Raw genomic sequence first — 14,021 nt, 5'->3', positions numbered from 1 at the left:
TTCGATTGTAGCACGAACCAAGTGCGATCCATAACACTCGTATTCTAAGTCCGAATCAACTAGCTCCATAAAGGCCGCCAGACTCGCGTTACACGCCATTACCGTCACAAGAACCAGAAGAATGTGGGAATGCGCGTACGAACAAAACTCCACGCTCTACGAAAACTCAAAACTACGCAGCTACAGCCCTGTTTCGTAGCAGACGATAGTGCTCCCCCCCCCAATTGCATTCTTTGCAAGGGCTTAGTCCCTTTGCACCTTTCACTAAACTGGATTTCGCGGTCGGTCTTCCCAACCCAGAAAACCGGGAATTTAGGTGCAGCACTTTTTTTTGCCGAAAAGAACGCACCTAGTAGGAGTTTGAATAACACTTACGAGATGCTGAGTGAATTGGTAGACAAAAGGATGCGTCAGAACAGGATTGGATTTGTGTAGGAGGTGGAATTGGGAGCCCAATGTAACCCTTACCAGGCGGAGCAAACTGATGGGATGATGCTTTGTGTCATGGAGCAGCAGTGATGAGTTGCACAACACATAGTACATTCTACCCTTGGTGACAGTTTCACACTCCCTTGACTTGATCTCAACACACATCCGTTTGCTTGCTCTAATTGTTTCCACTCCCCCTGGTCTCTGCAGTCTTCCTGCAATTTCCCCTTTGACACACTTCACAATTCTCAGAAACATTGTCATAAACAATTCACAACATGCTTCTTACTAAGAAAGGGAACACCACTAGGGTATGCGTCACCAGGAGCGGGCGCTCCGTCACCCCCGGCAATAATGTGTCCCTTTCTATCAGAGGCGATACACGATAAATAACAGTATGACATCGTACGTAGAAAAGAATCATATGCTCGCTGAGGGCTTCTTCTGTTGATTTTGGCGGCACCTCGCTACAGAGAAAGAGAGGAGGAGGCGGTACTGGGGCAGCACGTCACCCCCTTCTGTCGCATCACCCGCTGCGCACCCCCCCAGTGATGACACTGTGCACACCAGGCAACATTCTGTGGTTACAGCTGTGCTTCCGTTCGCCCATTGCCTCTCGACGGAGGCCACGCACAGACTCAGTTCTATAAAGGGACACTGTTTATGGAAAGAGAGAGAAAAATGTCTTCTACCTCTAAGTACTGAGGTCCCCTTTGTCTGTGAACTACGCATGAGCTGTGGGACCATGTTAGTAATGCAGGTAGGACCAATATGTGTACGGGGCTAGACTAAAGCTTGCAAAACACCAAAGCAATACCTTATACAGCACTGAACAGGAGTGAGTACACCTAATGTGAGGTGCGTAAAATACATAGTCATTTAAGTCATTTAAGAGGGGAGTCGAGATATTCTGACCCCTTCCTCAATTTCAGTCGTTACACAGAGTTTCAATTGACTTTGGTCGTGTAATAGCATGTTGTTCCAGGACTGCCAGAAATATCAGAAATTTGCGGAAAGACGTAAATGCCGAAAAACGCCCGACGAATTTCAACAAAGCAAAATGCTGAAAACTTCAAGCCCTATCTATGAGGCATCACCTGTTTGACCACACAGCCTCGTTGACGGACCGTTGGGTTCTCCTGTGGGATCACTAAGCTCACCTTATGGGCAGTTGAATACCCTCTGTTAGGCCGTCAGGGGCCCTATAGTACCATCAGCTTTTTTGTGGGGCCATTCGGCCGACCTGACGGGCTGTGGGATAGCATTTGTGAGACCGCTAACAGTGTTGTTGGACCACTAGCAGCTGTTAATGTACCGACAAGCTGTTTTGATGGTCCATCAAAATATACGAAAGAGCCACTAGAATCCTTGATGGAGTCTTGTCGGATTTTTCGACCGGGCGCCGTTGAAACTGTACGCATCTCTGTGATGATCTCGGATTTCACGATCGATCCTGGAATCAGAAGGTAGCTTCAGGTCTACGGTTTTTCTGTGGGCTTCTAGTGGATCCCTTCTCACAAAGGAAACTCGGGCAATGAGGGAGACAACCGTGTCGCCAACAGCTGTCATAATCCTTCCCCAGACATACCTTCGCTCCACGGTCCGGAACACAACTGGAAACAGTTTTCAGGGTTCGTCGTGAAATTCGTCTTGCTGCATTTCCAGAATTGCTTCATTTCACACAATCTTACCATGTCAACGACCTCAGCCACAACCAGGCTACCCTGCTTCACAGACTGAGATGCAAGGCTGTACTAATACCTGTCTTAGGTTACAAGATTGGCCTCACTCCATCCCCTGCTGGGAGCCTTATTCCACCCATATCGTTATGAACTGCCCTGAGCACCAGGTCGCATTAGAAGAAACGATGGCGCACTAGGAAGCGCGTCCAATTCCCTGTGTCGCATTGGAAGACATCCTGTATTCGCAAGGTCGTGCTCACATCCGTTGGAGAGCACGGGATGCGCTGCTGATCCTTCGCCTCGTCCATAGCACCCCTCCCATAGAGAAGCGCGTTTTGTTTCGCAAAATGCAGTGAAATTCCATTTAGTTAAGGGCAAAAATTATGAGACTCCTACCGAAGAAGAGTATGTAAAGCGAGCACAAGCGAGGAAATAAATTTTATCGATTCCATAGAGGCAATGACAACGAAAACAATCACATCTTTCAAGCCACTTCTCGATATCTTCAGTCTTTCCAGAGATAGTTCTTATGGCAATTGCCTCCATAACATCCGCCAGGATGTGCCGTTGACGGGTTCTGAAATACCAAAGTATATATGTATGTTCTAGCATATGTGCCTATATATATATATATATATATATATATATATATAAGCAGGACAAATCAGAAGACGACAAAGAGCTTACAGGAAAACACAAAGGGGAGTTTATTAACACATATAGGGATAGGGTTCGACGTTTCGGCAGTCAGCGCTGCCTTCGACGGGACTGGGACCAGTCCGACGGGACGGACGGGCCAGTCCGACGGGAGTTCGACGGGACTGGGACGGAGAAACAGATACTCAGATATATAAACAGATAAACAGATACAGAGTATCTGTTTCTCTACGTGCAGCCATAGAAGCCATTCTAATCTGTAAGTTTGAATTTCAAACACGTCTAGCATCATTCACTTATTTTTTTAATGGCTTTTCCCCCTCTTTATAATTCACTGGCTTGCACTGTGGCATTGAGGAGTGCTCAGTCACCCTCCCAGGTGTATATCGCTCGCTGAGTGACCCCTGGTTTGCCAATCCCGAACGATGCGCAGCTACCCAGGGCCGACGAGCCGCAAACACGGCGAAACGAGTATCTATATATATATATATATATATATATACAGGGTGTCCCAGAAAGTGCGAACATATTTTTTTAAATATATATATATATATAACTTTTTCCGAGAAAAAATGAATTTCAATATAGCATATGCTGAAAAGCACTCCTCAGGAGGACATTAGCAAACTCCTAAGGCAATGTCTTAATTAACTTTTAATAATTCACTTTTTAATTATAAAAGATATGAAGTTGTCCCAATGAGAACATCTAGTCCCCTCGGAGCCGTTTTCAGGACAAAAATTCGTTCCACAGATCGTCCGCAAAAATTAGTGAAGGAACACCATTTTTTCTTTGTTTTGTTCATTACGCATCTTCGGAGACGCGACCGAAGGAACCAGATGTACTCATTGGGACAACTTCGTAGCTTTTATAATTAAAAAGTTAATTATTGAAAGTTAGCTAAGACGTTTTCTTAGGAGTTCGATAATATCCTCCTAACTATGGCCCTTCAGCATATGCTATTTTGCAATTGATTTCATCTCGGAAAAACTGACACATATATTTTCTTAAATATATTCGCATGTAGCTGGGTGTCAGTCAAACCCCCGGGCTAAATAATTCGCGAACGTGTGCACCAATAGAAGAACTTTCTTTTTTAACAGCAGGGCCCTGACAGCAGGGCGCTGTCGGCATTAAAATGGGTACTACCCCTTTTTGGGACCTTCAGTGGACACCTTTTAGAGAAAAATCTGCCAACGAAGCGTGTCATTTGCTGGAGTAATTAGTTGGTTTGGGTTTAGATATTTCTGTCGCGTCTGGTACCGGTGAAGCACAAAAACACGCACCTCCACTTACTTATCCACCAATGAATTACGTGTTCTTGAGCTTACTTTGCAATGGGGAGGGCTGAAAAAGTAACAGCGTGATAGGCTACGCCAGTTCCCACCCGGCCTGTCTGACTGATATGCGCCCTTTCTCTGTTATGATCGCACTGACGAAACACAGTTAATCACACAGTTACTTGATATCACATGCTTTCAATATTTCTTCAGCACTCAGCAGAGCGAAGTGAGCTGGAGCACACGCAATGCATTGGTGGATAAGGTTGTGGAAAAGCGTCCTTTTGCGCTTAACCGCGACCAACCGTTACAAAAATTTGTAAACCGAAACCAGCTAGTTACTGGAACAAATGACCCGCTTCGGAGGGAGGTTTTTCTTTAAAAGGTGTCCACCGAAGGTCCCAAAAGGCGTAGTACCCATTTTAATGCCGACGGCACCCTGCTTTAGAAGTCATGTTCTTCACAAAACCTATTTGAATTTTTATTTAAATAATGATCCCCTCGCACTCACTCACACGGTGCGCGGCCTGTAGGTGGTATGGGACAGATACTTGTAAAAAAGAAAGTTATTCGATTGGTATGCCCGTTCGCAAATTATTCAGCCCGGCGATTTAACTGAGACACCCGGTATATGCATTGTCATGCAGTTCTTGCAAACTTTTTGAACATGTATTAGGCAATTTCATTGTTAACTTGCCTGACGAAAACACCGTCTTATTGTCATGGCAACATCGTAAAGGGATCTCCCCAATCACCCAGCTGCTTAGTGTCGTCCATGACTTTGCTTCAGTTATTGATAAAGGCTTGATTTTAGCAAGGCGTTTGATAGGGTGCCCTATAACAAACTGACTGCTAAGTTACTTAACATAGGTTTACTTCAGTAGCTTGCTAACGGGATTCATGGCTATTGTCAAACCGGTCCCAGATAGTATAGACATTTATGGCACCCGCTCTCATAGTTTATCTGTTACTTCGGTACTTCCACAGGGCAGTGCTATTGGACCTTTATTATTTTTTATTTATATCAATGATATTCTTGGTGTTGTCAGCACCGCAGTACAAACAAGTTTGTTTCCAGATGACTGTTATATTTTCCTGTTCTTCATATTGTTTCTCAACACTAACTGATGACATCTAAAGCACGGACAATACATTGAACGGAAAGCTTTAGGCCTCGGTTATACTGAATTTCGTGCCCTTTCACCGAACAAACATTGATTTTCCCGGGTTTCTATTCCACAGCTTATGGGGCATTTGGAGGATCTATGCGTTTTTGTCTTCCTTAAATTGAGTCCTCAGCTATTTCTCGCTCGCTACAAACATCGTTTAATGGCAAAAATTGTTTAGAAAAATGGTTTTAGAGTTTCTGATGAGCCTGTGATGAATCATCGAAGATGCAAGGAAATGCAACGTCTAATGTATTTTGACACCACACTATCATTAACAAGCCTACATAATTTTTACATATAATGTTAGAATTAGTGACGTACGTAGTATTGGGTGTGTAATGCGTGACAACGGTAGGTTCAATGCATGACACCCTGAACTCCACCAGTTCCTTCCGCGCTGGATTACGCGTCGTGAATTTTAACACAGAAAACAGGGAATGTCGTTAAAGTGTGTAGAGGAGGTGTTGTTCCTCTACATGAGTCCCGACCGGCGATGATGGTATGCCGCGGAGAGGCGATGACGGTGACCTATCTCCTTGGCCGCGCCGGTGGAACTGGGTCAGGTGCTCCAGGCGCGTGGCCATCTTCGTCGTTGTGAACGGCCCGCTACAGTGCTCCCCCCTCAGACGCGGAGCGGCGATAAGAAAGATCGAAGAATCACGTCTATACCGGAGGGAGAGAGCAAGAGTGACCTTGGATAACGCGCACTGCTGGACATGTCCACGGGCGGCACAGCACACGTTGCAGGCAGAGGTCGATGAGTGGGGCGGGAGCGGCCGAGATGAGGTTTGCAAGAGATGAACGTTGACGTCGCCGAAGTCGTGGTCTGGCGTTGGAATCGTGGCCTGGGGTGCCGCAACCGGCACGGGAGCGAGAGCTCGTAGGGTCCCAGGAACTGAGGCTGCGTAGTCGGTGAGGACTGCCGCGACGCCGGCTGCCGCGTTGCTCAGGTGTCGCGGCCGGCAGTGGGTGTGAGTTGAGATGCAGAAATGAAGAAGAGGGTTGTGAGTGCCGGGGGCCGTGGACAGCGCAGGTCGGTCCCTGGAAGCCGTGAAGCGATGGGCGGTAGGCGGATGCGATGAACAGCGAGCTGTCGGGTCGTTGCGTGGTCGGTTGGGTCGAGTGGTGCGGGTCGGTCGGTCGGGTGGGCAGCGTTTCGGAAGCGTGGAAGGAAGCGGGATGGGAGTAATCGGCGTGTTCATCAAGAGGCGAGCAGCGGTCGTGATGTCGTCGTGATGAGTCGAGTAATGGCGGGGGCTTCCAAGGAGAGCGCCGTGGTAGTGCTAGTCGATGGTGTTGTCAGAAATTTGGGATGGTGAAGGGCCGAATTGATCCGAACTTGATGTTCATCGTTCGGGTCACCAAAATGTAGAGGAGGTGTTGTTCCTCTACATGAGTCCCGACCGGCGATGCTGATATGCCGCGGAGAGGCGATGACGGTGACCTATTTCCATGGCCGCGCCGGTGGAACTGGGGCAGGTGCTCCAGGCGCGTGGCCATCTTCGTCGTTGTCCACGGCCCGCTACAAGTGTCAGATGTATGACAAAGCAGCTAAGACTATAAAGAGTTTGTGGTGAGAAAAAACTGGGTGGCTCAGTTAAGCACACCACGTGACGGCAGTTGTTCTTGTATCGTCTGGATTGTGCTTTTTTTCTGTTTCACGTGAATAGCATTGTAGCAGGGATTCTGTTTTGCAGGCAAGGCTTAGAAACACTGTTTTTCGTTTCTTTTTCTCCCGGGACATGTTCCTTTTTAATTATAAAAGCTACGAAGTTGTTCCAATGAGAAAATCTGATCTTTTCGGTCGCCTGATACCAAAGCCGTTTTCCGAACAAAAATCTGTTCGAAAGATCGATCGCAAAAAAATCGTGAAGGAACACCATTTTTTGTTCTTTATTTTATTCATTGACCATCTTTGAAGACGGGTATTTCCTTCACTCCCAATGTGAGAAGGTGAAGGAGCACAGTGCCGCACCATGCGTCTTAGATGAGTTTTAACTTGCGGAAACAAAACAAAAACAAATGTATCCGGTTACTCTACCGCAACTGCCCTTATCTTAGGTTGCATTTTCTGTTTTCTTTTAATATTTTTCGAGGATGCAAGGGGCGATCGTGTGCTCCTTCATCGTCTCGTTTTGGGTGTGAAGGAAAGACGCGTGTCTAGAGATGCGCAATGAACAAAATAAAGAAAAAAAAAGGTGTTCCTTCATTAATTTTTTTTGCGGACGATCTATCGAACGTATTTCTGTTCTGATAACGTCTTTGGCATCAGGCGACCGAAGAGGTCAGATGTTCTCATTGAAACAACTTCTAGTGATTAACTACTTTTATTGAATTATGATTTACTTTAATTATATTACTTGAATTATGAGCATTGAGAAGGGATGAACGACATAACACCATTCTGAAGCGGGTCCTCGCTATAGGAAAAATTTAATGAGCATTTTAGTGTCCCTCCCCTAGAGCTCCATGTATTGATATCCAAAGATTCAAAAAATTGTATAAATTCAACAAAGTGTCCCACATGAATAAAAAGGTGTCAGTCAAAGCGGGATCGGTCATAGTATTATCCGTGTGACGTTTAACTCAATATGTGCTGCCCTTTCAGAGATGACCTGGACGGAAGGAGCCCCATAGAGATTACATTGAGGTGATTCCACCTTAACCACTGTCGAAGACTAAGCTGCAGGGAGTGCCATCTTCAGCTAAAAGTGTGAGCGTCTGAGACAGCCAAATACGCGCGTGTTCTTGAGCCCTGTCCCACTGTTCATTGCATTATCTGATTTCGTTTCCTATTTACTTGTCGCAAGGTTTCAGTGTTCTCGCATATCATCATGTTGTGATGTATTTCTTGCTAACTATCCCTGCTAACTATGATGCTTCGCGGTATTTATGCGCTAATGTATGCTCAATTACTATGTGTCTGCCTCTCAACTCTGGTTCGTTTTATATGCTCAGCGTGCGCTTTAAATGCTCAAAGTGTTCCAAGTTCCATGCGGTCATATATATAACGATTAAAGCGTTTACTCGAGTTCTTTCTTTCTGCAACTTTTATTTGTTGCTTGATTCGATGCACTGCGTAATCTTGTTATAACCACTCCTTTTTGCAGTTGTATCCCCGAAAATGTAAAGTGACGCAATAGATCGTGCTAGAAACGCTGCACACAGAAATCTGACGAGGTCTTCAGTTTCCTCATCCAAGCTTGCATGAAGACAAGGCTCGATCCTTGCTACTGGACCCCATACAATTGCAGAACCAGTTGACACGGACGGCTAACGTTTGCACTGTCGAACGATGTGCCTGTGACCCGCCCATGTCTCCTTCGCGTTCAAGTGCCGTTACTGAAGCACTGCACAAGTCATCCAAAGTTACGACCCAGGTAGCAGCGGAATCCAAGCTGGATGCTAGCACCCTTCATGAGAGGCAAGTAAAGGCGCACTAAGAATTCGTGCTTTCTTCTCACAAAAGCCGAAAGGGAAAGAAATCGGCATCGCACACAGGATAAGGCAACAAGTGCAGGAGACAGGGGTAAGCACTCGGTACCTACATATTAGGCAGTTTTTGCAGACCGTAGGTAAGGTTATCGTGCCTGTCGGAAGCGAGAGCAGTCGTCTGTGTGGCTCAGAATCTTATCGGTTGCGGTTGATATGGTTCGACGCAAGCCACGTGATGAACGGTTTGCTCAAAACCTCCATTGATATGACACAGCGGACGATTAAGTGGAACTTCAAATATAATCCTCTCTCTCCACTCGAACATTATTTACATTTGGAAATAACCGGATCACTCTGTATGTCATACACCCTATCGGTAAGAGATGTGGAAGCGGCGTTGATATAGTTATTTCCTGCCTGCTGAATGTGTGTCGCTTTCACAATTTCGCCTGGTCCGCACTATTGCATTGGAATGCGCCCATCTCCGTTATGTCTGTCTGCGAAGCGGCGCAAGCCTTTTCGGAGGCGACAGACGCATGGACTGGGAGAAATGAAGCTACGCAAATAATGTGTGCCATTAGTGAGTTTTACTGTATCATACGATATCGCCTTTGCGTGCGTAAGCGATAGCGTGATATGGTTCTGCACAATGCGGGAAGCTGTTTGTATTGGGAGTGCGCAGAACAACCAACGCTATCATTTACGCATGCAAAGGCCATAGCGTGTATGGCTTATTGACTGGTCCGGCTAGATAAGCATTTGTTCAGTATTAAGAATTAAGTATTAAAAATGTTCCCAAGTAGAAAGAGAGGGTAGCATTTGAAGTTGCATTTAAGCTTCCGCTTTGACATTTTAATAGGTCTACTGGTAGTGGGTGCACGTCCCAGTCTTAGCCTTGAATGTTTGTGTTCTATGCACTATGTTCCCTTTTTCCTACGGTATGTTAAATGCACCTGCAGCGCCCTGCTATATCACAACAGCCAGTGCTCATCTGTGAGCCGCGTGCCAAGCGCACCCTGAATCGTCTTCTAGATTCATCGAGAATAGTTCATTAAAGCAATTCATCTTGTGCAGCCCGGCAGCCTGATTCCTTTTGCTCCCACACCTACTAAACGAAAGAGGAGCACTTGATCGCATTGCACAATAGTAGATCTTAACAGCTGACACCTTTGTCCTTTCCACATTAATTTTACAATAATTTGTGGATTTACTCACATAAAAAAGGACCCTCAAAAGAGGGGAAACACAGTAAGCGAATGCCATCCATACATAAACATCCATATTTGCTAGATTATCTTTCCTTTCTTTATGTTTATAGTATCTTTTCTTTCCAGCTTTCTCTATTTTTTATTATTTGCATACACGTACACGGTGTGCACTACAAAAATATAACGCTAGAAAGACTTGAGGGTGCGGTTTATAACAACAAAATGGACAACACAACAGATACTCAACGCATGAGCACTTGTATGTGTGCGTATCGTCTCTGCCTGTGTCTGCGTTCGTTGATTACCTCTAGACAAAAAATGTAATTTGCTGTACGAGCAAACTGGATAGACACAGTCGACTGACGCTGAGAGAGATGACTGGATAGCAAAAACCTCACAATGAAATATAACGTATCAACTCATTACACATTTGCTAGTCATTGCCGTAGTACTCGAAAACATAACCTGATTTACTAAGTAATTACAAATACAAGTACCTACACAATGATGAAAACACAATACCTACACACACAATAACTACACAAAAATGCGTGTAATATTTCAATAAATGTACGTACAAAACTACTTAACTACGAGCAATGGGGTAGAGTATCGCCCCTTGCGATGGAACTCGCCATTCACCATCTCACAATAAAGTTGTTGTTTTACTTCGTTTCATAAAGGAGCACTAAAGCGGTATCCAACATGGCCAAAAACTTCTGTCACAATGAAAACAGAAAACAATGACTGCGCTATTGTGATGCCAGATGTTAGTCGTTGAACAAACTGTGCGGTGAAAGCGGTCAGCCAGGACGCTCGCTGTCGGGAAGCGCTGGGGAATTGCTATTCACCATATTTAGATTTGTGCTGCACCACTCGTTCTTCCCTTGGTATCTGCGGTCCAGAGAACTCGAGGTCGTGTCGTTGATAGCCATCAAATCCTCCGTTTCCGACATCACGCTGCCGGAGGGCGCCTATCCTCTCCGAAGCGGTAGCAGACGCTCCGGCCTGTGCGATGTTGCTCGCCTCCATCATGTGATCCCAGGTCGAATGAGGAGCGTCCCTACCAGTCACGTCACATAGTAACGCGCGTGGCGGCGCTCATCAGGTGTCCATGGTGAAAGCGAAGGAGGATACATTGTCCCATCCTAAGCTAATGAAATCAATCAATAAGCAGACCCAAAAAAATGAACACTATGCCAAACCTTTGAGATTTAACATGCCCGGCAGCTTCGAACTCAGTGGTGTGGTGAAGCAAATTTCAGGTTATCTGCGCGCTGTTCCCTCCTGTTTCCGAAGCAAACAGAAGTCTCTGGACTCATGAAGAGAATTTAATCGAAATAGGACTGCGATGTTTTCAGGGTGTGTTCCAGTAAAAAAGTATCCTATACCGACTCTAAGACATGCCCCTGAGTTATTGTCATCAGGGTTATTTTCTCTGAGCAACAAAGTATGACACATTTTCTGACTTATAGGGAAGTCATAGGTGTGTACTCATCGATCTTTTCAACAGCTACGAGATGTGAGAGCCAAACTGCTCAATTCGGCCTCATCATCATTGTCATAAGCCAGCAGTGGCACCGCTAAATGCACATAAACGCGTGCCACATCTGTTGTACGTTCCTAAGCGTGCGTGGTCACTCATGGATGTTGGATCCTTGGTCTAGCTCATTTGGCCCTTCAACACTCAAATTGTTACGTATATCTGATTATTCATTTTCATTGTATGTAGTCGACAGGATACGGCAAGTCATTCTCCAGACTTTCGACTTCTGGGTGATACTGTATTAGTTTTCTCAAGTACTTCGACTTTGAAGTTTCACGCTTTTTTCTCATAGTTCGATTTAGGCTTAGCCTCGTCAATCAAACGCATTACTTAGGACTGTTCGTAACTTTCAGTTCACTTTTTGTCACCCCTTAATTGCGTTTTCAGTTTTTCGCTGCATTTTTGCATTTCTCAGTTCGCAACTTCGAACGTTCAATGTTCGAATTTGGTTCTGCTGGGAACACCTATCTGGAGCTTTGCGCAGTATCCAGTGCTTTAGGATACGGAAGTTGTGCCGTCTCTCGATTTTCGTTGTCTCTGAACGACAAATATCCAGTTTTTTGTTTGTTTGTTGTTTCGTGGAAACTCCAAGGCAGACTTCTTTTGCGTCCAGCACGATAATTGTTTGAAGAGTTGGTCTTACGTAACCTCACACTCGCAGAGAACGCTGATCCTCGTCAAGCAGCTATTCTCGTCATGGAAGACGATGAAAAGAGGACACACACATCTACGAGTGTGATTCCCACCAAAGACACATGGCAGCTTTCGCTAAGGTTTCTTCGTTTTACCTCCTTCCAAAAATACACAAACCCGGCTGTCCTGGGGGCCCAATAGTCTCAGCCGTTGCATGTCCCACGAGACTTATTTCGGCATTCGTCGATTCCATATTACAACCCCTGGTTTTCGCCTTATCTTCCTATACGAAGGATACCACTCATGTTCATCACTAGCTGTCAACTTTCCAACAACCTGGCAACTGTTTCCTATTTACAATGGACGTGGCCACGCAGAGGGATTGTCAGCGCTCCAATACTTCTTGGACGGACGTTCAGCCTTAGAACCCCAACTGACACAATCATACGACTGGCCGAAATCGTCCTTAATGCTAATGCTTTTGAGTTTAATGGGGCTGTGTACAGGCCGAAATGCGGTGTTGCCATGGGTACCAAAATGGGCCCGTCTTTTGCAAATCTTTTTATAGGTTTTGTTGAAGAAGGTTTCTTGACCCATTACGATAAGCCCAGAGCACAGCACGATAAGCACAGATGGGGATAAGCCCAAACCTGCAGTCTTAAGACGTTACATCGATGATATCTTTTTCAAGCATGCTATCTCTCACCGAGGTCCAACACTTTATAGATTCGTTTAACAACTTCCATCCTTCTTTGAGATTCAGGCACGAAATTTCTCAGAAGGCGGTTAAGAGGGCATACCAGCTCTCCGTCCCAATGTATTTCCTATGGAACAGTTTTTATGCTTTCTCTCGGTAACCGCCGCGCAGATTTTGACGCGGGTGCTTTCATCATAAAGAGGAAGACGAGATGAAATTATTTTCGCTACAGGATTTCTCATATATGTCGTATGTATTTTACGGCGACGTCACGAATGCGAAAAAAAATACACAATTTTTCTCCTCCCTCTTTGAAAAGGTTTTATTAAACTTCTATAGCCATTTCAAAAAAAAACTTTCCATTTACTTTCTCTGGAATTATTTCAGTAAGCGATAGACATCAAATTTATATGTCTACCACTTTCCGTTTTTATAAAAAAGCATGAAAAGTGAGTACGGATAAATACCGTCTCAAAGCCACATCAAACGCGTCATTCTGTGTCGCCCTCTAGCCGTAGCACAGGAAAAACCGCGCGGAACATTTTGACAGTATCCATCCGCCGACCATGCGGCGCGCACGCGCACTGTAGTGCTCAGTAGTAGTGTATCAGCTCAACTAGCCGGCAAGTCACATCTTTGCCTGGACGCCATTAATTAGCAATTAGAGCTAATTGGGACCCCCCACATTAATCAGGACCCTCCAGAGAGTCATTACACTAATTGGGGACCATCTAAGACACGTCCAGACGAAGATGTGAGTTGCCGGCTAGTTGAGCTGATAAAAAAATAAAAAAATAGGTAGAAAATAAAATAAAAAGATAGAAATAGAGTGGAGAGAAACAATTTATTCAAAAATCAACGATGCCGCGGCGAAGAAACGGCTCCGGGGTGACCAGAGCTTGTTGACGTCGGGTAGTTGCAGAGATCGACGACAGGTGGCCACTTAGTTGCAAGGCATCACACCAGATGGCGCCACCATCATAGCTCTAGAGGAGAGAGACAGAGAACAAGATACTAGCGGCAGGTAAAAATGACAGCACTGCTAAACAAGTCTAGGCATGCGAGAGAAAAGGTCTAACCGCTACTGCTAAACAGAAAACAGTACACATCGGGGGAAAAAGGCTTACGGGGGGACGATCGCTTAGGCCTAACCACAACACTACGCAGCTAACACAAGGCGGGAACCACACATCGCTAAACATGCGAGAAAAGGCTTAACACGAGCGCGGTCACCGCTAAACACGGCAAACATACGAGAAAAGGAGCGCGCTTGGGCATAACCTCA

The 14,021-nt window shown here is 45.4% G+C and overlaps 1 protein-coding gene across 2 annotated transcripts in view; it reads right to left on the bottom strand.

Annotated features, from left to right (window-relative positions):
* Positions 1-2,532: 2,532 nt before the first annotated feature.
* The window catches only part of LOC135369951 (uncharacterized), a 101,540-nt gene continuing 90,051 nt past the window's right edge, over positions 2,533-14,021 (bottom strand). For both annotated transcript variants that reach the window (XM_064603561.1, XM_064603570.1), the window contains one exon: positions 2,533-2,688. In XM_064603561.1, the coding sequence (XP_064459631.1) occupies positions 2,617-2,688 (72 nt within the window). In that variant the 3' untranslated portion in view covers positions 2,533-2,616. The remainder of the gene's footprint in view (positions 2,689-14,021) is intronic.

Source organism: Ornithodoros turicata, chromosome 1 (genome assembly GCF_037126465.1).
Source record: "Ornithodoros turicata isolate Travis chromosome 1, ASM3712646v1, whole genome shotgun sequence".
Lineage (NCBI taxonomy): Eukaryota > Metazoa > Arthropoda > Arachnida > Ixodida > Argasidae > Ornithodoros > Ornithodoros turicata.
The sequence above is the reverse complement of the archived record's forward strand: the minus strand, read 5'-3'. Positions and strand labels throughout refer to the sequence as shown.